Here is a 24,616-nt window from a genome sequence, read left to right on the forward strand (position 1 = left end):
TGAATATAACATTATGAAATATAAATATTTATAAGGTTTTTTATACAATATATATTATATTATACAAAATAATATACAGTATAAGACGTATATTAGTGAAACTTATTCAAGTGCTTGCACAGTACCAAGATTTTTATTGGGATTATCAAGACAGCATACTTAAATGGTATATACATTTGCATAATATACACTGTAAAAAGTTAAAGTTGGATCAAATTTTTGATATTGCCTAAAATTTTTATGATTTTTCTAATAAAATTTTCTCAGTTTAAGTGAAATGATTAAAGTTAAAAATGTTTAAATATTCGGGGTTACCAATTTAAGTAAGGTTTAAAGTAGAGACGCTTTTTCGTTTTACAATATATGATAGGCAAATAAAACTTCTTAAAATGTAAATAAAATCTACAATCAAAAATGTGAAGTATCTAAAAGATTGCAATGACACCATTACATATAAAGTGATATTAATAGAGTATACAACCCTGACCCAAAACATAAAGTTAGCAGTGAGCAAGCCAAATGTGAAAGTGACAAAGATGGCAAAAATTACAATGGTGTTTAAGTGGAGAAATCCAACTTAACTTGATCATCTTGTTCAGGCTTGATCATCAAAGTATTTTTTAAGTGTTTGCAAACTTTAGTCTTTTCTTTATAAACAGCTTCTGAGTGAAATCAAATGATGTGATTCATCTTAATTATTTTTTAATAACATTATGTTTGTCCATTTCATTAACATGTTGAAACTTAATCGAAATGATGCATAATCATGTAAAATAAATGCATGTACTTATTTGTAATATTATTAAACATTTCTTGAAGAAAATTTAAATTAAAATATTTAAATACTAATATAATTGTAATGTCTTCATGATTCATAAATGTATGGTGTCACATGCTGCTGTGATTAAATACCGCCGCCGGCATTTGGACATATAGCTTGAAATCATTGTAGTCCTCAGTTTGCAGCACTTAAGAATTAGTCTTACACTTTACTGAAAGTTGGTTTCAGCTTCTTTATAAACGTCTCCTACTCTCAGACTGGTCCTACTCCTAAGAATTTTTGACAATTAAGTCATAGATGAAGACTATTCTTAAGATCATTTCTGAGATATTTTATACATACAGGCCCAGGTTTTAAAGTTTGGGTCAACCTCTGGCACAGCTTTAAAGCTGAACCTTATGAAATCCTATCAGAGATCCATAATGTCATTGAAACACACCAATGGCTTTGCTGTCATCAGTAGCCTATTAAACATTTTACCCCTCAAACCCCTCTCCCCACAGAGCCCCTCCCCACATAAAAAAATCCCAATTTAAATTGCTACTGATTCTCTTAAATCAACATAATCTTCTTGTTTAAAAAGATGTTTGTCTTTACATCAGACAAGGCAAACACTGGGGTTATATACACTGGGAAATGAGAAACACCTGGGGGAACAATCAGCACGCAGACCAATGAAACAAAAGAACTACAAAGAACTCCAAAACATGGCAGACACAGACAGAACTTCAAAATAAGAGACACACACATTGGAACAGACTCATGAAAGAAGCAAAGCTCCGCTATAATTCCGCTCTTCTGTACAAACACTCCACTCAAGTGTCCCAGGCAAGTGTCCGATCAGGTTCACAGATAAACCAATTCCTGCTCAGATCCTGCTCTGATATAAAATTTCTTAAGTAGGCCTAATTGTTTTCTGTACGGACGATTTTGGATAATTCTCTTAAATTTAAGTAGCCAATGCTGATCAATCACAGTTATGTTTCAGAATGACATTCTTACAGCTTAATTAGTTTTTATCCATTTAAATAAAAGTGAATAAATTAAATGTATTCATTTAAATGCATTTAACACCAAGAATGGTGAACGCTGTGGAGGAAAAAACACTCTTTATCTCCCTGTTATCTCTGTAAAGAACAAATTACATTACATTGCATTGTTATTATTTACTGTTGCCTACATCTAAATTCTATGTCTGCTTAATGGTTCGGATAAGTTTTTTAAATAATATTTAAAATATTGTTCTAAAAACCATGGGTCTGAGTCTGAATATGACAAACTAATTCCAACTAAATGGCCCATTCCAACTAAAACAGTAAATGTTCATGATTTCATTTAAAGAACAGCCAAAATTCTACGTCTGTTAAAATTTTATGCAAATATCTGATGAAATGAGAACGTTATAAGCAAAAAACATGTAAATAACTTTTCGTTTGATTTCTAATATTAAAAATATCATAACTTTCTTAATTAATAATTTTGAGCTTTGGCGTTTTTGAACATTTTGTCATCATACCTACATATATGTGAATATTTACACATGCAACATCAGTTTAAGGCTTCGTTTTTATGTATTTATATATATATATATATATATATATATATATATATATATATATATATATATATATATATATATATATATATATATATATATATATATATATATTTAAAAATGGTTTACATATATGTATGTAAATATATTACATTTCTGTATGGACTTACCCAGGTAAAACGAGACTTATGACAAGAAATTGACGTGACTGTGTGCAGGAGTTAAACATCTCCAGAAGATGGCAATAGTGTCACAGTTAAACCCAATGAATAGATTCAATCCATTACCACAGCAAAGAGCAGTAGATGGCGCTAATGATCTACCGAAGATTGTGAACCCCCATTAAACACGAAGAAGAAGAAGAGACACGAGCATCCAACGCTGTGTGTTTACATCTGTTTGTTGTTTTTGTAAAGAGATTCTCATCTCCGAGATTTTAATTTTGAGATGTTGATGATGAGAGATGAGATGGAGATAAAAACTGAACCTACAGAAATAAACATTGAACATACAGAAATAAAAACTGAACCTACAGAAGAGGAAGATCCCACTGATGAAGATGATGAGTTTATTCCTTCAGGTATGTTTCTTCTGTTGTCTTTTCACAATAATTAATGAATAATTATTATAGAGAATTGAATTAAATATATTGATTTAATCCCCCTCATTTTATGGAAATGTATTTACTTATTTTAGATAGATGTATGATACATAAAAACACTATTAGACGTGCAGTTTCGCTCACAGGATTAAGTTAAGGGAACGTCAAGAGACGTTAGTTTCTGGTTTAGAAAACGTTAGCATAACATTAGCGGTAATTAAATGTATATTTTCATAACAGCGTGGTTTCTTCAGATAAAAGTATCTTCAGTATTTAATGTGACCTTTCTTGTCTCTAAACACTTCTTGAACTTTACTGAAGAGACTGAAGTAATTAAAAATAATTTATATTTAAAACATCCTACATTTTCCTGTGAAGTGTTAGAGGAAATCACATGAAATATTTCACATTTATAAAAGATGTTTTTTTAATACTGCATAGCATACAAATGTGCTGTATTTTCTGGTTGTAATCTAATTAAAACGACAAAAAATAATGGTAACACTTTACAATAAGGTTGTATTCGTTAAAGGGACACTCCACTTTTTTGAAAATATGCTTGTTTTCCAGCTCCCCTAGAGTTAAACACTTGATTTTTATCGTTTTGGAATCAATTTAACTGATCTCCACGTCTGGCGGTAGCATGTTTAGCATAGCTTAGCATAATCCATTGAGTCTGATTAGCATCTCGCATAAAAAAAATAAGAATCTTCAGATATTTATATTAGAAAACAAGGCAAAAATACTAAGACATTCATTTTTTTGCAGTCTAGCTGGTAAAAAAGGCAATCATTATTACCCACAATCAAAAAAAATTGTTCACAGTATGCGTGACAAACAATGAGTGAATAGTGACAAAACCCAATACTTTGATTTATTAAACATTTATATTAATTTCACATTATAGTTCATAAATCCAACCCAAAACTCTCTTGGTGACGTTAACATTGTGAGAGGTGTAAAAATACTACTAAACTCTGCTGAATACAATAATATGAATAGTATATTAATAATAGACAATGTAGGAAAATTATAAACAGGTATAGAGATTATAAATGTGACCGGTTTTATAATGGTTTATGTAGCTTTAATCACTTATTATAAAGATAGAGCAGACGCAGTAATCATTTCTTTATCTTTCTATTCCTCGCTTGCAGATTAAAAGAGCTTTATCCATTTATTATATCAGATTCAGAAGTATACTTGCTGTCCCGGTGAGGGGTGACTTAACATGACAGCTTTAAGTTTTTATATCTTGAGTCAACTTACATATTAACTATTGCTCGTTCAGTGCAATGGGCTTGATTTAGTAGCTACAATCTCTGTGCTTTCTGAGCAAAATGTTGGATATAAAAAGATGATTCATTAATAATATTATTATTTAAATGGGAGAAAGAAAGTGCAGCGCATGACTTTCAAAACAAGAGCCAGTTGTTATCGCCTAGAAACCAGAGGTACACTTGAGACTGCACATGCACTTTAGCGCTGACTGACTTGGGGATTACAAACAATGTTAATCAGATCCAGGACCCAAATTAATTAAACTGGGGCCGACCTGGACCCGACTGACAGTTTAAAATATAGACCAGGAATTGTACGGCCTCAGGTCATCCGTGAAGACCTCTAATGCAGTGTTTCTCAATCCTGGTCCTCGATGATAGACCCCCTCCCAGAATGTTTTATGTCTCCTTAAATAACACACCAGATTTAACTCATTTGCTTGTTAGGGAGACATTCTGGATATTAAGTAGTATTAGCAGTATTATTTTTCAGGTCCCGTTCTTTCCGTGGTTTTAAAGCTTTGATTTGTATATAACAATATAACGTGTTTTCACACAATTTAACACAATTGACTTATCTGTATACCGCTGTTTTCACTGTCTTCAAAACAGTCTGATGTCTTCCTTGTTCTATGAAGTCCCTCCTTCAGAAATACTTAATGAGTTCTGATTGTGTAGTTTGTTTAGTGTGTTGTGATTCGATAGCAGCTTAGCTTTCCGTTAGCTTAGGTGACGACTGACGTAATCCTGTGGGCAGAGTTTAAAAAAAAAAATTCTAGTGACGTCATTAAAGCGGGAAGTAGAGGGCTGTAGTCAAAACCGGCCGTTCGCTGTAGGCTTTGAAAGAGGAATTCAATTCTATTCTATTAAAGAAAATATATCGCCTGGCAGTGAACTTTTAGCTTTATCATTTTACAGGTATTATTTATGCTATTATAGCAACATGACACACTAACTAAAGTTAAAAAATGGGATCCGAAAGAACTTGACCTTTAAAGAAGAAAAGTAAGGTTAATAAACATTTGCTTACCACAAAATCTGACTGTCCTGCACCACCGGTGGCCATGTTGGATTTAGGTCAGGCTGACCAATCAATAAAAACTTTTTGGAGAGGGTCCTCGAGGACCAGGATTGAGAAACACTGCTCTAATGCATACAACTCGGCTCAAGTTCAGAAACATGGAACTATACAATGTGACACGGAGCTAGCTTTCCGATGCACCCAATTCTTCGAGAAACAGAGAGCATGCGAATGCACACACCGAACTCATATGGGGTTCTGCTAGGCCCCCTATGACCAGGGCCCTTAGAATCATCCTTATCTTCCCCTTTATTGCACCCCTGGTGAGGGGAACGTTAGCCCAACTTTATAGCTTGTTAAGCTAATGTTTTACTATCATAAACATTCTGTTTTGGCAAAGAAAACTATCCTGGCTACCCAAAACAAACCTTTAAAAATAATGTTCTGGGAACCAAAAACTAACATTAGGAAAACGTTTTAGGAAACCAATAATTGTTAACTGGATTTTTATTCCAGTGTCTTTAAAAAATTAATTTTTAAAATATATATTTAATAATATTTAAAATTAGCGTGAAAAACAGAATATAATCCTACAAAATGCAGCAGGCTAAAGAAAACATTGTTCACACCATACCGCCTAAAACTAAATCCTCATACAAAGACGAGATATGTGAGTGAGAGAGAGGATAGCAAGAAGGTTCCCGGTTCGAGCCCCGGCTAGGGCAGGTGGCCTTTCTGTGTGGAGTTTCTGCATGTTCTTCCTGTGTCAGCGTGGGTTTACTCCGGGTACTCCGGTTTCCTCCCACAGGCCAAAAACACGCAAGTTAATCAAATTGGAGATAACAAATTGTCCCTCGGCCAACTTGTGTATGAATCAACTTGTCTGAATAAAACTTGTGTATGGATTACCTGGTTCTCACCATGAATATAGCCGTACATGCTGGAATGGCGTTAAGAAATAAAGGAAGAAGAAGAAGAGTGAGAGAGAGGCGCGGGCGCGATCAAACAGGAAATATGAAAACATACTCCGTCATTTTGGTTATACAGGACATCATTCAAACTGCAAAATGTTTACACATATTTGTACACTCAATACAACATTGTGCTTTTGTCAAACTGTAAACTTGTCAAACTGTAACTTGACCAAAAACTCTCTCTCTCTATCTCTCAAATGTGTTTTAATTGGTAATATTATTTTGTACAGAAATACATTTTATAATTAAGATGAGAATAAAGTTAGTGTTAATTAAAATGTTAAGGGAAACAATTATATTGATATGAAATAGAGCCTGACCGATTTATCGTTTTGCTGATTTTATCGGTCGATATGAGCATGTCGCAGATATATCTGTATCGGCGTATAAGCCGCAGATATGAAGCCGATCTGAACGTTCCTTACAGAAGACATTAAATGCTTTTGAAAGATGTAAGTCCTGGTTTGTCCAGCAGAGTGCGCCCTACTGGTTGCTAATGGTGACCCAGGTCACTCACTGTAGTGACACCAGCCAATCCTCCACCCCCTTCACTTCAGTCAGTCTCTCAGTTCAGGTGGAGGCAGTCACGCGGTTTCTTCACAACATTTACACCTGGTATTAAGACGCGCTTTGGTCGATTGGATTTTAAGTGGGCGAGAGAGACACATTCCGGTTTACATTTGGTGTTTTTAATCCGTCTCTTTTGTCCACTTGCGAGTTGTTTAAAACGCAAGCGGAAGAAATGACGCGAGGCGGAGAAAGGACGCGCTTTAACTGATGCGCAGTCTGTGGGAGTACAGCTGCTTGTCCTGTTACTGAACATGCTCATTTCAAAGAAATTGATTAAATAAGCTCGCGCAACTTTACACCCTCGCTAAATTAAAGAGGCGGAGAGAAGACGCTTTAGTTTTATAAAAGTTTAAAGTCCCGGCAGAACACTGTGGGTTCATGTTATAAAAACGTTGTGCAGTACATTAAACATAAGCCTACATCAGTATGTTGTCAGTAAAGCATTGTCGTCTTAACAGTAAGTTTCTAATTGATTTGTGAAGTACATAACTTATTGTAAAGCTAATAAACAATGACTTTATAAGTTTCCATTTTCAAAATAAGCCCAATATAACATTATTCTCGTCAAAACTGACAATCATTTAAGTTATATGTATTTTGTTTTGTTTGTGTTTTAAAGTTATTTATAATTAGTCAAGTTTACTGTTTTGTGCACTTATATTAGAATCATTTTGGATAATAAAGTTTAATGTTAACTTGTAAAACACACCTGCCTATATTACATATCTTTGTCACGTCATTTTAAGTGTTTGATCACCACATTTGTGAGTGATCATTGCAAAAAAAGCATTTATAAATAGTATATTCTGTTAATGTATATAGTGTATTATATGTACAGTAGCCTGCTGTAGTATAATATACTGTAGTATATGTGTACTGTACTATAATATACACATAAAGAATATCGTCCGATATATCGCTATCGGTGTTTTTTTACTCCCTAATATCTGTATCGGCATCGGTCCCAAAAAATGCATATCGGTCGGGCTCTAATATGAAATACAAAATTAATTTCAATTTCGTTCAAATACAATTACCAAACATATCTCAGTTTTTTTATTTATTAAATTATTAAATAATTATACAAAATTGTTGTCAGTGCACTACAAATAAACTGGTTCTATGCCTTTATTAATAAAAATTATTTTATCTTGGGTCTCCTTACTGCTGTTATCCATGCCATTCGTCGCCTTTTTGTCACCTCTGAAACATGGCTTGTACTAATATTTTTCCACGTTTGAAAACGATAAAAGGATTTTCCGTTCTAAAGCTTTATTGCACTTATCATGAGAACGACTATTCCAGTTTATAACACAGCAAGTAGACAGATTTTTGAGCACTGCGTCCTTCACTCCATGCAAAGAAGTCTGGCGCCTGTACGTTTGTGCCGCAGATTCCCAAAATGCTTTGCGTTCACCACTGGGAATACGTCATGATGATGACACATTAGCAATGTCTATACATTTCAAAACAGTCATTTAAGAGTAGGGCTGTGCAAAAAAACACCGCCGATTGTCATGTGTGTTTCATCAGTAAAGCCGGTTCTTTGATTAGAAGTAAATCGCCATCAGCTGCTTTCAGATGAAGCAGCATTTACTATACAGAGCCGTAGTTCACCAAGAAGCTAGGCAAAATCACATAGATTATCGGAGTCAATTTTCCTCGATTATGAACCCGAATTTGCCTAACTTATCTGTGAACTAGGGCTCTGTATAGTAAATGCTGCTCCATCTGAAAGCAGCTGATTGCGATTTACTACTAATCACCGAACCGGCTTTACTGATAAAACGCACATGGGAATAGTATGTGGAATAGTAGGCGATTTTTTGCACAGCCCTATTTAAGAGTCAAATTCACACAGCCTGCTTGAAGTAGCTGTGTGTTAAAACGGTTTGTTTGTACTTTTGTAAACTCGCTATGTCACAAATGCATAGTTGCCACCTTCAGTCTCCACCCCGAGCACTGTCTACCGTCCCACCCTCTTTTTGCCAAACAAACCCCTAAGGAATATTACACCACGTCCTGAAAATGTGTTCAATTGATGGATGTCAGGAAACGAAATCATTGCACAGGTTTCTGAAAAACATTAATATACAAAAACAATGGCTAATGTTAATTTATTCAGAAATTCCTCAACAAATAGTTCTGTCCTAAACATTTCACAAGCGACTGCTTCAATGTGGCAGTTCAATGGTGGTTTCTCCAAGAATCTACTCATCAAAGATGTTGCAATTAGATTCGACACATTCTAAGTAGGATTGCATGCGATTATCACGCACATCGCGTTGATTAGTAGTAAAGCCGGTTGTCGCTTCTGAAAGCAGCTGATGGTGATTTACTACTAATCAATGAACCGGCTTTACTAAAGAGGTGCGCGACACAATCGCATGCAATTTATCATGCAGTCCTAACTTTTAAGTAACATTATGGAGCCAGAGAAAACTGAAATGATACATTGTAAACAGTTACGCAATGCTAAAGTGATGCTAACGTTTTGCTAACTAGATGCTTATGTGTTGTTTTGTAACGTTAAAGTATTTGGTAGCCACAAGTTTTGATAGAATATCTGTTGGAAAGACGTTGTTTGTTTTCTAAATTTACAGACACCGGCCCTGTTGGTGTCTGTTTGTTTACTGAGTTAAACATGGTAAGGTTAAAATCTCTTAGTCTCTGTTGGTTAACTAACCTAACATTTAGGGTACAGAAACTAACATTTAGTGTACTTCCATGGGTAACGTTATTTCATCTGATTATTTCACTCAAAAAACAACTGGCCTATCAGAAGAGAGGCTCATGAATAATACTTATTACAGACCAAAACGACCTGTTCTTAGCAGAGCTCCTGAAAGAGGTGCTGTAAAAAAATATATAGTTATATTATATTGGTACTTAAACTGCAAATATATATTCTTAAGGACATCATAACCTAAAATAAAACTGTAGAAGGCTAAGAAATATGTGACCTTTAAACCTATACAAAGCCAACTGTCTTTACTTGTTTTTATTATTCATAATATATTCTGTAACCTATAATAAATATTTAGCTGAGGAATTATTTTAATACATTTAACTTTAAATGTAACTTTTTGTTATCTGGGGGCATTATATAAGCATAATCAGCTGCTAGAAGTGGCTAATCTCATGATGTCAGCTGCCAAAGAAGACTGAAGTTGACTGGCACTAAGGAGAGATCTATCAGCAGCACTGCTTGATTTCTGTAGAATAACTCTTTGCCTTGAAAAAAATCAAGAGGTCAGTGAGAGACTGGTGGGTGGACAACATCTTAATTCATGCCATCTACAGTAGTACAAGGAATGTTTAACCCTCTGGGGTCCGACCATTTTGGGACACTGTCAGAGGTTCTGACATGCTCTTACATTTAGTATTTTTTCAATTGCTTTAAAACATAATAATGTCAAGTGTCTCATACCACTGTGTTCAGCACAAACTGGGCTAAAATATTATATGAGCTACATGTATGTACGTGTTTGTATTTTTGAGAGAAAAATGTTTATGCGTGGTTTTTAAAAAAGCAAACATTTTAAGTCACTGATATAATTCCACAAAACCCATACTAAACATGTTTTAACAAGACTTTCCTAAACAGAATCTAGTAGTCTAGAGTTTTTTCTTTAAAATGATTTGAAAATCATCCTGCCCACTCATTCACATAAACCAATATATTGATTTAGAAATTGTAAGACACTTTTTGTTTAGAGGGGCCGTATCTTTTGAATATGGGTAGGTTTTTGCAAAAACACCATATTTTGAGCAAAAAGCAGAGATAATTCCATTTTTGTGACGGACTTTTCATAGAGATCAGATTCAGAGCGATCTTTAAAACAGACACGGACATGCAGCAGCTTGCCATAGGGCAATACTTCCGCTTTTAAAAAGTTGCGGAAGAGCGCCACCTGGTGGATAATAGCGGTATTGCGGAAAGACGGAAAATCTCGTCATTGGCGGGAAAGCGTTTTCTCTTAATTGACGAGATATCTTGTCAATGGCGGGGAAAGAGTTAAGAAGTTAACAATATAATCAAAATAGAAATGAAGGTTAGTAGGACATTTTCAGTTTATTTGGGAAAACACCCTATTCAAAAACTTAACTTGTATAAGAAACTGTAAACAATGTCATATTACAGCAGATCCCGCAGTGCAGCATTACTCAAAGTTGCCATGAAGGATACGAAAGTGAATAACTGTGTCTAATAACTCTGTACAGCATCTAACAATAAAATCCGCCATTACGTGATCGCGCAAACTAGTTTGTAAATAAGCATGTAAACATGGAATCATATTACAGCACACACTTAAAAGATACAGCAGTGCAGCATTACTCAAAGTTGCCATGAAGGATACGAAAGTGAATAACGGTGTCTTACACTGTACAGCATGTAACAATGAAATCCGCCATTACGTGACCGCGCAAACTAGTTTGTAAATAAGCATGTAAACATGGAATCATATTACAGCACACACTTAAAAGATACAGCAGTGCAAAATTATTACTCAAAGTTGCCATGAAGGATACGAAAGTGAATAGCTGTGTCTAACACTGTACAGCATCTAACAATGAAATCCGCCATTATGTGATCGCGCAAACTAGTTTGTAAATAAGCATGTAAACATGGAATCATATTACAGCACACACTTAAAAGATACAGCAGTGCAAAATTATTACTCAAAGTTGCCATGAAGGATACGAAAGTGAATAACTGTGTCTAACACTGTACAGCATCTAACAATGAAATCCGCCATTACGTGATCGCGCAAACTAGTTTGTAAATAAGCATGTAAACATGGAATCATATTACAGCACACACTTAAAAGATACAGCAGTGCAGCATTACTCAAAGTTGCCATGAAGGATATGAAAGTGAATAACGGTGTCTAACACTGTACAGCATGTAACAATGAAATCCACTAGGGATGCATCGAAATGAAAATTCTTGGCCGAAACCGAAAACCGAAAATGAGGAAAACAAGGCCGAAAAACCGAAACACCGAAATAAATTATTATGCCAATTATTAGTACAAATGCATTTATGGCTATCACTGTGTACTAACTTTACTAGGGGTGTGTGACAGATCACAAAACTCACGGTTCAGATCACATTACAGTTTTTGAGGCACAGATCGGATTATTTTTCAGATCAGCATAAAGGGGGTGGGGAAAATCTAATAACAAATAAAGAAATTACAAACATTTATAAAAAAAGAACAAAACTGCACAGTAATAAGGGCCAGGGTACCCGCGGAGTCTTAAAAGTCTTGAAAAAGCATTGAATTTCATTTTCCCATATTAAGGCCTTAAAAGGTATTGAATTTCACCTCAAAGTCTTGAATTTTTCACGGAGGTCTTAATTTTTCAAATGATCAATAGATTTATATGCTGTTAATTCAGACACAAAACTCACGAAAACCACGCGCGAGTGATAGATACGAGCGCAGAACACTATCCATGTTTGGAACAGCATCTTAGCGAGCGCGCAGAACACTATTCACGCGCGGGAAAGCATTCTCGCGTGTTCACAGAACACTATTCGCGCGCTGAAAAACGTCCTCCCGAGAGCGCACCTCTGTTCAAAGCGCAGAAATGCAGTCACGCGAGCAAAGTAAAAAGTTAAGTAAAAAGGCTGGGATGATAAAGTAAAGGGTGGGATGAGCGCTCGTTCGACTCTCTCTATGCGCTCGCTGTAACACAACACGCACTTGCTCGATTAAGTTGACTTTGGGACTGTGAGGGAAGGACAATAACGGGTGTCCAAGCACCTGTGATTGGTTGTTTGATTTAATCAGTGACACACACAATCTTCTGTTCCACAATCCGTCTCTAGTAAATCTAGGTAGAGAAGACATATTAAGACATTAATATGATCATTATGTCAGAGAAGATCATTTATATGTTAAACAATAGTCTTGTGTGATCCATGCAATAATAAGCTGCAACAATAACGCAAATTTGAAAGCTATTATATATTTTGTTTACTGTTTAATTAGATAATATCATCTTGCAATATATACTATAGGCTACATATTTACATTGTCACACTAAGTTAGCATTAGAAAACTTTAGTATGGTCCTGTATAAAGATTAACAGAAAAGATTGACAGAAATATATCTATATATGAGCTTGTGTCCAGTTTTTTGTTTGGTGCAGTGAACAGATCTCTTGTCTTTTTAGGGTCAAAATAGCATTACATTTTAATTTGTTGTTGTGTTTGAGGGGTTTTTGTTTCATTTGCCATAATATGGTTAATTTTGTTAGTATTGTTCTGGTTCGGAGCATTACTGATGAGTGGTATTAGATGTTGTTATTATCTTAACTATATTAAACAGCAAAAAATTAATACCTTAAAATTGGTGTTATTGTTTGGTTTGCAGCTTATTTCATGGATCAAACAAGGCTATTGTTTTAACATAAATTACCTTATCCGATATAATGGTCATATTAAAACGTGGCGGGCTGCACAAGATAAAGAGGAGGGCCACATGTGGCCCCTGGCCCTCCAGTTGCCCATCCCTGATTTAGGGATTTTCAAATTTACAATAAATGTACATTTAAATCTATTAAATCTATTTGATTGTTGGTTTTGATTGTTGGGTAAAGATAAGGGTTAGGCCGTTTGGGCCTTTCAGAGGCATGTTGTCATGAATGTTCAAACACTTTTAAATAGTAATTATTTGAGCTATATTACGTTATTTAAAATTATTTATTCTACTCGAATGGGCGCGATGTAGGTATTAAATTTCATTTGAAGTGGTATTAAAAAGGTCTTAAAAAGGCCTTGAATTTAGGTTTGACAATCCTGGGGGTACCCTGAAGGGCTAACATTAGCCTTAGGAACAGAAATCGAATTAAATGAGTCATAACACTGTCTTTATTGTATAAATTAAATATATTATTATTTTTAGAGCTATTTGTCTCTTTGTTAGACTTAAGTAGGTGAATTGAGGTTAGTCTCTTTAAATAAGCAGAGACTGTTTATGACTGTAATCTATACATACTCTTAAGACATAAACAAATGTTTTTATTAGAAAAAGAATTTTGTTTATATGTGCCCTGTCAATAACAGAAAGATTTTACGTTCTCTTGTTTGCGTCTCACTCCACTATTGAGGGCACTTAAACACGCGCGCGCACACAGAGAACGAAGGCGAATCCCAAACAGCGCAGCATAAAAACGTTACGTTGTTTTTCATTGCTTTATTCGGCACATGTATGTTAATGAACTATACAGTATGAGACACATTTGCGCGATTCTCTCTAAAGTTTACACATCAAGAGTTCTGATCTTTGAAGAGCGTACTCACTGTGATGATCACGTCTGGACCGGACACAACCGCATGTGCCTCTGTGCGTACTGCGTAGTTTAGCACCTTTTTGCGGTTAAATACATCCACGCCGCATACATGTTGTTTCAGACAAGCACGTGCAGGTCGCGGTTTCTGTTTGCGTCATCACAACATTTCGGCCGTATTGTTTCGGTGATAAAAGTTTCGGTGGCCGAATATTCGGTGCATCCCTAAAATCCACCATTACGTGATCACGCGCGTACTCGTTTGTAAACAATGCGAAAGTTTTTCAATCCGAAGCGTGCAGTCTGCTGAGGTTGCTTATGTAGGCTGAACTGCATAAGCCATCACATATTACATGATAGCAAATATAAATGAAGACAAATGACTTACAGTTTCTTCAGGAATATATCCTCCTCCATTGCGTCTTCCATTGTTCTTCTTCTTAGGTAACGTTAAAGATAAACGCTTCTTTTCCTCAATGTCCAGACATTAATGAAGATATTCCTCACGTGTGTGTATAAAGGTTATAATCCAAACATGCGGTAAAGTCTTTAAATCTGATCAAACTTTACGCTTTGTTTATTATTGTTGGAACTGCTGGTCTCTTCATTACTATCTCAACAGCCTGTGGGCGTGACCGAATTAAAGATAATGAGCTCTGTTTTGAGAGACAGCTGGCGGAGACAGAAATGTCTAAATGCGCACCCTGTTTATTTTCTTTATTTGACAAAAACACAAAGATCTCTTGTTATTGTGAATGTATACTAATTAAAGAGGACCCTTCAGAGTTTCAAATGATGTCGAACACGTAAGTGTTTGATTATTAATGATGGAGTATTTTAAGTTGATTCTGCTATGATAAGGAGAAAACACGTCAAAACGCGTCCCCGCGTTTTTGGACCCCTGGGGGTTAAAATGTTGACATTACATGTTACACAAAACATTTCTATTTTATAGTGATGGCAAATTATGTGTGCATTATAGAGACACCATTCATCATGTTAAACCATGGGAGTATGAGAGATTATAAACCACTGGTTTCAACCACAAGTGTTGACAGATAAAGTGTCATTAATGGTTTTAGGGTAATGCTTAGTTGAAGAGAGGCCTGAGATATAAGCACTGATTATAAGTCTAAAGCCTTACTTGTGTGGTGAGGTGCTCATAGTGTGAATTTTCCAACAATTATTGTTTGCAGGACACTGATCCTTAAAAAACGTCCAAGAGCATACAGTACCATCAAATAATTACACTTTCTGTTCCTACAGAATGCAGACAACATGAAGATGTTGAACAAGTGCTGCCTTTTACATATGAAAAAGTTGGATATTTGGAAATTTAACAACTGGAGAAAGATACAAGTAGGCTACTGTAAATCTATAAAATAACTTGCTATTACTGAAGGGACAAAACTCAACTGCACCACAAAAAATAAATGACTGTACTTGAGGTGTGTGTGTCGTATATTTAATCTGAATCTGAATTTCTTTTTAAATGTAGGCCAATATACTGCAATTAGATGGATTTAGATACAGTTTTTTGTCACTTCTTTAAAGCTCCACTGTATAGTTTCTACTCCCATCCTTCGGTGAAATACTATATGACAACCAACTGCATATTACTTTCCAGCCCCCCCCCATTTGGAGCTCGTTTTACCTTGTACGATGGCCGTGTTATGCCAAGGTTAATATGGCTTCCAGTACTAGGGGTGGGCCGTTTTTTTTTTTTTTACCGCGGTCGGTAATCAACAAATTCCCGCGGTTTTGCGGTTTATTGGCAAGACAACGAGTTAAATAACATGATTTATTTATCTTCAATACAAAACACGTGCAAATTACTTAAGGAACATGTAAAGTAAATATTATTTCCTTCCACATTTCTTCAATTTCAACATTCAACAACTTAAACAATTAATATTATCAGTTAAAAAATGTTAACGCATTGTGCGTGTCCACACGTCCTACATACATTTCGCCACTTTTCTATCCTTAATTTGTGAATAGCCTGTAAATGACGCGAATTATTGCTTCCCTGATGGTCTGGTAAAATAAACATTTGTATGGGAAATCACTTGTACTGCATATGTGTCCATGCTTGATTATAGCTCGGAAGCTGCACTGAGACGCGTGTGTGTGCGCAAGATGACGCGGTCCGTCTGTCTCGCGCGCGCCCGGGCATGCCGCGGCTGTCTCTCGCGCGCCTGGGCAGTCCGCCTCTGTTGCGCATCCTCAGACAGAACGCTTCTGTCCTCGACCCTTACCTAAACATCTGTCTTTTTCCACAAACGGAGAATAAAGACGCAAAAGCAAAACTGTTTGAAATGTGTCCTGCTTTAGAAATTGCCACTGTTGTAGGCTAGATGAAAAAAGAGACAATCTAACCTCTTTGGATATTAATCCTCGGACTGATCGCGTGCTCTTTATGTTGCGTGAAAATTTTATAATGTATGAAACCTGATTCTGTTGTTGATCTGTTGCGGTTGTTTGCACGTTCAAATTAGATAAAATGTTTATATTACTTTTAACGAGTGACAGACAACGTCACCTGTATTTCTACTCAATGACAATTTAATATTAAAATCATATTAGTTAATGTTCAGTTAACAAGTTGAGGTTGTTAACAAGCTGCGTTTATAACATCCCCACATATACACACAAGTGCAGACCAATGTTTCAAGTTTTTTTTTTTTTTTTGCGGTTATGACGGTGAGGAGCTCAGACCCGCGGCATGGGTCACGTGACCGCGGTATGGCGGTAATCCAGTTACCGCCCCAGGCCTATCCAGTACAAAGCAAAAGCAATGAAAAATAATGAACAATTTACAGTGTTTTTTTATTTGCCTGTGATCCATCATAGCACACAGATTTGTGTTAAACATGGATAAAGTCAGATTCATTATTTCATTATTCATTTTCTTTAAATCACTTACAAAAAGCAACCATAAACGTAGCATTGACGCAAGAAAAAATATCCCCGGGGCTTTTACACTTGGAATTAAGGTGTGTTTTCGTCTATCGGATCACAAGTGGATGAGAGAGACACATCACGTTTACACTTGGTGTTTAAATCCGTCTCTTTTTGTCCATTTTCGACCGCTTCTCTCCAGATTACTGAGGGGATGGTCTGTGGACGAGTCCCTCTCCTGTCATTTAATCATGAGCGGGAGTAATGACGGGTTTAAATGGACGCAAACTAATATTATGTCAGAGTCCAATGCTTATGTTTTATGTAAACATGTTACATGTCCGTGTATATGTAAGAGCTTTTTCTGATATTGGGTGAAATAAGATCGCTCAACTTTCACACGCTTGTAAAATTAAACGAAAGACGCGCAGATCAGCGGCGTTAGTTTTATCAATGAAAGGCTAAAAATAGGGCTGTCACCGTGTGTTTGTGCTAGAGGTCAGAAAAGATGAAAAACATTTATCTCAGTACCTCAGATTACATAAATGGGCGGAGAGACGGCGTGTGGCTGTTCGTACACATTAAACCACATGCATATTTACACTAACAAGAGTTATACATAACCATGCTATAGTTAGCCAAGGAACTATAAAACTTTGAGTTTACACCATAGACTGTATAGATTTAAACAAATATGCTGAATTACCTGTAGAGAATATAGAAAGTAGCAACTTCAGTGTCCCTTGAGCCCCATCTTGGAAAACTAACTCCAATATTGACTTTGGTCTTGATGTTTTTCCTGTCGCGTTGTCATTTTAGATCTCCTTTTCGCTTCCTTGGCGACTTGTTTTAATGTCCTCGAGAATAGGTCTTCAACAGTTTTTCAAATCTGCCTCAAATCAAAGCATTAGATCGCGGGATCATCACGGTGTGTGGCTGTTGTTGAATCCGAAGGATTTCAGTCTACGCAGGCTGCATACGTCATCAAGCCTGGTTTATTTAAGTTAACTGAGCATTACAATCGCAAGTCATAAGCATATTACATCAATTTACAATAAACTAAGAATAATTGTAAGCTTTATAATTGTTAATATTCTGAAATAAGACTGTCTTGATGACATATACCGCCTACACATGCAACCTCAGGAGGCTTCAGCTAGCGGCCAGCCTGAGTGTAGTCTGAAAGCGCGAAAGGCGGAGCTTGAAATATAGGAATGTACCTCGTCGGGAAATGTATTTCAAAGATGGAGGCACATCATGGATTCAGCCAGACGAGTGACTCGCCCGTATTTATTCTAAATATCAGATTCTACACTTACGAGAATACTTTGATTAGTGGGTGGAACTAATTACACATGAATTAACTCAATAAACTACACAGTGGAGCTTTAATAATATAATTGTTGGAATTGTATTGCTGTGTACAATGCTGTTAAATTGGGGTATTTAAGATTGTAATTCGTTTTTTTAGCATAAGTCGAACCATTTGAAAGGCCTATTACATACCATATAATTGAACACTTGTCTATATTGTATTAATTATTATTGTGACAAATTGTGTTAAATTTAGTATATACTTTCATTTTTACACTGATATAAAGTCAAAGTCAAATGAAATGTCAGAGAGTCAGTGTCTATTTACACTTCACTGTTATTGAAATTATATATGATATAGTGAAGCAACAACTGAGCCTAACTGTGCATTCACACCAGCCGCGGAAGAGGCGGCAAGCGCGGATGATTTACATGTTAAGTCAATGCAAACACGCGATTAGGCATCCTGCGGCGCGGTACACGCGGTAGCCGCGGCATTCGCGCAGGGCGTTCCGCACGAATTGAGCGTTGCCGCGGGAAACGCGCGAGTTCAAAAATCTGAACTTTGGCGGAATTCCGCGCCGCGTTAACCAACCAGGAGCTTGCTGTAGTAGTGACGTGATTGCAGGAAGCGAGCGGAGTGGTGTAGTCTCCGCGGAGTCGCAGAAGCCCCTCCCATGACGCGGATTTCCACGTGAATTTCTCGAATGACTAGAATTTCACCTGCGGATTTCACGCGAGAATGAAGCGAGTGAACTCAAATGTTCAAGCGTCCAACTACGCGCGAATAGCGCGTTTTTGCCGCCTCTTTCGCGGCTGGTGTGAACCCACAGTAAGCCTGACAGCCTGCCCCGCACCGGGCCAGTTTCCAACCATAAGTTGCCATTGTATCTGAATTCCAACTTTTTCAAGTTTGCTTCATGGAATCGAATTGACTGACAATCAGTCTGACTTAACAAAATAAGCCTGGCTTATTTCGTAATATTGTTTAATGGAACAACCCCCAGGTGTGCTTCAACAGTAGACACTTTTAAATCTAGATTAAAAACACATCTGTTTAACTCTGCATTTAATGAATGAGCACTGTGCTGCTTCATACTAACTGCACTTAAACTCCAGTCACTTTTTCTCCCGTTTTTTTTTCTTTTTCTTTTTTTACAAATTTTAAACTGTTTTTTTAATCACATTTCTTTTTTTAATTGTTATTTTTAATTCTCAAGTATCTTTTTTAATTATTGTGATTTAAATGTCTGGTTTTCACAGATTTTGTTTTTTCATATGTATGTAAAGGACTTTATATACTTGCCTAGCTTTGCCTTGCAAGATGTTTCTTGGGTGACACCTTGGTAACGAAAAGCCTTTTTATAGCTCATCAATTTACTAACCCAGCTAATAATATTTGGACATACATATAATTGCTTTCTAAATACTTATGGATTTCAGCTGGTTCCTTGCCTTGGTGAGTAGCTTTTTCTTAATGGCGCTCTTGGCGAATCTGTGTGATGTCCCTTCCTGTTGAATTTTGACGTGTTGTCAAACAAAACGGAGGGTAGCTAACTCCTCCCCTCCCTTCCATGCTTTCTGAAAGAGTCATGAACGCGCCCAACCCCCACTCCCATACCCTTCTTGTCGTTTATTGGCTGGAACACTTTGTTATGTTTCATGGTGGTAGGTTTGAACACTCTGTTTTTGTTGCAGTTTGTGGAGCCTGGGCTGTCTACAGAGAGCGCGTTTTTTAACAGTGTTCAGTGTAGCAGATAGTGAGGAGATGTTTACTGTATGAAACAAAACAAAAAATTATGGCCTAAAACACATGAATTCGCTTAGAGCACCTTTAACCTGTTCAATTGTCTTTTTTCCTGTGTCATTGCACATAACTTCATTCATAGACTTAAGTTCATACTCAAGTTACCTGGTGAAATTTAATGTGAATAACCTAATTAAAAATATATTTTATTGTACTGAAAAAATATTGATGCGTTCAATACTTATTTCACCCACCTTATAATTTCAGTTATGAAGGTGTTTTAAAATGCGTAATAAACATGAACTGTCTGACCATACAGTGCTATTCAGTAGCCTAATAAGAATGACTTTTGCATTGATCCCCTTTTATAAAATCAGAGAGGTGGATTTGGACAGAAATTAAATTACAACACGACTTTGGTGGCCGGAAGGTTTACATGGGAGGTCGGAGAAAAATGCTGAAATCTAGATTCGGACTGCAATCAAATAATTATTTACCCCACCCCTTGTAAATGTTAAGAATACGTGCTGTGCCCATGAGAAACAATTACCATCTGAATAGATCTTAAGAGTGAAAAGAGAATTTTAATTTTTATTATGTTTCTTTCAGATGTGAAGAGTGAATCATGTTCTGATGGAGAAACATCCTCAACAACAGAAGAGCGACTGACAGCACAAACTCTTTCCTGCATCACCTTTGGAAAGACATTCAGATCACAGAGACAATTAGAGAGACATGAGAGAAAACACACAAAACAGAAACTCTTCACCAGATCTGAGATCAGCTTTACTTCCTTACAAGTGAAGAAACTTCATTCAGAAGAGCACACAGAAAAGAAAAAGCAGTTTGACTGTCAGCAGTGTGGAAAGGGTTTTGACTTCTTATCTCAGCTGAATATTCACATGAGGACACACAGTGGTGAAAAACCTTTCTACTGCAGTGAATGTGGGAAGAGTTTTAGTCAACATGGCAGTTTAGTGAAACACCAGAGAACTCATACAGGTGAAAAACCTTACAAATGCTCTCAATGTGAGAAGACTTTTTCTTGGTTATATTCCTTAACGGTCCATCAGAGAGTTCACACTGGAGCGAAACCTTACGTCTGCTCTGACTGTGGAAAGAGCTTCACTAATTCATCTCATTTGAGAGCTCATCAGAGAGTTCACACTGGAGAAACCCCCTACCACTGCTCGATCTGTGGGAAGAGCTTCTCTAAGTCATCTAGTTTCAGAGTTCATCAGAGATTTCACACTGGAGAGAAACCGCATCACTGTAGTGTTTGTGGAAAGAGTTTCAGTCAACCTGAACATTTAGTAAAACACCAGAGAACTCATACAGGTGAAAAACCTTACAAATGTTCTCAGTGTGAGAAGACTTTTGCGGATTCATTTTACTTAAAAATCCATGAGAGAAGTCACACTGGAGTGAAACCTTACATCTGCTCTCACTGTGGAAAGAGCTTCACTACTTCGTCTTATTTGAGAACCCATCAGAGAATTCACACTGAAGAAAACCCCTACCACTGCTCGATCTGTGGGAAGAGCTTCTCTAAGTCATCTAGTTTCAGAGTTCATCAAAGAGTTCACACTGGAGAGAAACCGCATCACTGTAATGTTTGTGGGAAGAGTTTCAGTCAACATGGCAACTTAGTGACACACCAGAAAACTCATAAAGGTTAAAGACTTTACATAAGACGTGTACTGGGTAAGGTCAATTAAAGGGGACATATTATGAGATTTTTTTTAAGATGTAAACTAAGTCTTAATCTAGGTCTGAGCAAAAGTGTGCCGTTTTGGGTGTGTCATTCAAAATGCAAATGAGCGGATGAAGTGCAACCACTGATCACAATGATGGTGGTTTGTTGTAATTGAAACACAATTGTGCTGTGAATTATTTTCCCTCTCTCTCTTGCTCTCCGTACTAAATGGTTGTGCTGTGGTTGGATAGTGCAAATAAAGGGGGCGGTATTACCTTATTCTGACATCACAATAAGGGCCAAATTACAATGACCTATTTTTTCACATGCTTGGAGAAAATGGTTTATTAAAACTAAGTTACTGGGTTGATCTTTTTCACATTTTCTAGGTTGATAGAAGCACTGGGGACACAATTATAGCAGTTAAACATGGAAAAAGTCAGATTTTCATAATATGTCCCCTTTAAATTAGTTTTAGTAATAGTCTTTTTTCTAAGATGCAATTTAGTCATATTTTAGTCATCTGAATTATGTTTAGTTTTAGTCTAGCAGGGTTTCCGCTGAGCATTAAAAAGCATTAAAAGTCATTAAATTGATTTTGCGAAAATTAAGTTTTATTATCTTAAGCCACTTGCTTACCAAGTAAATGTATCTCCATTTAAGAATTTTCTGATATTTATATTAGAAAACAAGACAAAAAACTAATACTTTTTCTGGAATTTGCACTTTCCTGTGTCTGCGAAGTTTGCTTTCTGTGCTTTGCACTTTTCCAGGACGAAGCCAGCCACGTTACAACATTCGGCGTTACCATAATTTTGGGCTGGCCATTGCATTTAAACTGGTGTTATCATGCTAATGTACATATTATTTCTTGACAAATCCGTTATTAATTCTAAAAACTACACTCAAAATAATTTGTTCATATGTTTCTTTAAAACTAAAAAAATGCCTGTAGAAATAATTTGAAGAAATGAAGACATTCATTTTTTGCAGTGCAGAAGAAGATTATAAGACAACGTTGCAGCCCGTTAGTGGTCAACATTGAGAAGCATTTTGCAGTGTTTGTTAAAAATATTGCCAATGTCAATGCCATTAGATCTCACATGCAGTCAATTAGCCACAAATCGGCTGTAAAAGTCCAGCACAACAGTCTAGTTACTTTTCTGTGGCCGGCAAAGGAACCTTAGCCAGTACTACTACAAGTAGGGATGCTCTGATCAATGCCGATCTCCACCAAAAATACGTGGCCGATCACTATTCTCACTCGGACAGCTGATCTTATTCACAGCTATTTAATGTACTACAGCTTTTGATCAGTAAGTCCTTATCGATCTGAAATCACTGTTAGTTTGAGTCGTTTATAACATGCATTTAAAAAACAACACTCGTCAAACATAATTATTAAACATATTCTTTATTATCATGAAAATACCTTAAAAGGTTTGAAGAACAGCAATATAAATATATCCTTAAGAAATTTCCTGGAGCTGCGTGTCATCATAGCGTTTTTTTCAGCGCACATGTTAACAAGCATGCACACCGCATGCATTAGCAGCGCTCATGAACAATCATCTGATCCTGGTTTTAATCAAAGCAACCCCTAAATACCCTTAACTCAAACCCTAAACATTTTTTACCCTTCAAATTAGTGTGAAACACTGGCAAGGCCAGAAATTTTAAACAGAATAGGGGTGAAATAGGGCTGACCTCAATCAAATTACATAATTCTACAATATAGTGGTGGTTAAATGGACTACTTTGTTTTTTTTTTTTGAGTCATAGATCGAATAATTTTTGGATCCGTAAAACTAGGGATGGGAAAATAAAATAAGAACAAATGATGAGAAATGATGAGCATATAAAATAGAAAAGAACAAAGTTACAAATAAAGTAGATCTAACAGTAATATTTAGGTACATAGGCCTACATAGAATCAAATGAATAATAACACTGTCTTCTTTGTATAAATTAAATATAATTAATCTTTTTAAAAATACATAAGTGATTTTCCTTTGTTTGCTGTTGTTAAATTAATATGAATGACACAAACATAAGCAGATAAGAACTGCTACTTTCAGAAACAAAGATCAATTTTCTTTCTGAACTGTTTGCACTCACTTTAAGACATAACTGAATGTTTTTTTGAGAATAGGTGCCAAGACTGGTATTTCGAGATCGTTCTGTTTGCATGCTAGGAAACGCGCAACTCTGTGTGTCTGCTTATGCGTGTGCGTCCATTTGAGTATGTGTGTGCGTCATTGTCTGTGCGCACACAAAACAGCTCACTTTAACATTTTGCGCTCAAATAGTTTAAAATCGCTTGCATTTTAACATTTGCAAGATTTAATACCACACATGCAAAACGTAAGCTTTCTATAAATAGTTATTTATTTCTGAATGATGCGTATTTGAGCGATTAGTATTAAAGAGACCATCATTTATTATCATTTATGCGTGATTTCTTCTGCTTTCCCGATAAAAAAATTTGTGTCTCTTTTGACTTGGGGGACCAGCCGTCAATCTGAATGGGAAACCTCGCCACTGGTGTGAAATAATAGTTTGAGAAGAATAAAAAAAACTAATCCTAAAGTTTTCTAAAGATTCTTACTGTCAATGAGGTGAAAATAATCCACAACTCGTCTGTCAATTCCTCAAGAAAACAGCGTGAGGCGCACTTGAGAGTTAATATTTATTTCAGACAGAAATCATTTGAATTAGTTTACTTTGTGGCAGCGCAACATGAGAATTTTAAATTCATGTAGTATTTTTATTTTAATAAAAACCAGGGGACCCCCAATCAATTTTTTTGGCGGGGTCCCTCAAGGCTTATAGGAGGTCTGGGACCCCCCTCAATTCGAACACTGCTCGTTGTG

At 36.2% G+C, this 24,616-nt stretch overlaps 1 protein-coding gene across 1 annotated transcript; it reads left to right on the forward strand.

Moving 5' to 3' along the window:
- Positions 1–2,698: 2,698 nt before the first annotated feature.
- On the forward strand, positions 2,699–24,328 carry LOC135745331 (uncharacterized). The gene is made up of 2 exons (XM_065263638.2): positions 2,699–2,916; positions 20,657–24,328. Exons 1-2 carry the CDS (start codon positions 2,784–2,786, stop codon positions 21,724–21,726), a joined length of 1,203 nt encoding a protein of 400 aa, XP_065119710.2. The 5' UTR covers positions 2,699–2,783; the 3' UTR covers positions 21,727–24,328.
- The last annotated feature ends 288 nt before the right edge of the window (positions 24,329–24,616 follow it).

The sequence above is a fragment of the Paramisgurnus dabryanus genome, chromosome 11, assembly GCF_030506205.2.
Source record: "Paramisgurnus dabryanus chromosome 11, PD_genome_1.1, whole genome shotgun sequence".
Taxonomy (NCBI): domain Eukaryota; kingdom Metazoa; phylum Chordata; class Actinopteri; order Cypriniformes; family Cobitidae; genus Paramisgurnus; species Paramisgurnus dabryanus.

Coding starts and splice junctions, on each gene's coding strand:
- LOC135745331 (XM_065263638.2), top strand. CDS start 2,784: ATGTTGATGATGAGAGATGAGATGGAGATAAAAACTGAACCTACAGAA. Junction 2,917..20,656: donor TGATGAGTTTATTCCTTCAG/GTATGTTTCTTC, acceptor TGTTTCTTTCAG/ATGTGAAGAGTGAATCATGT.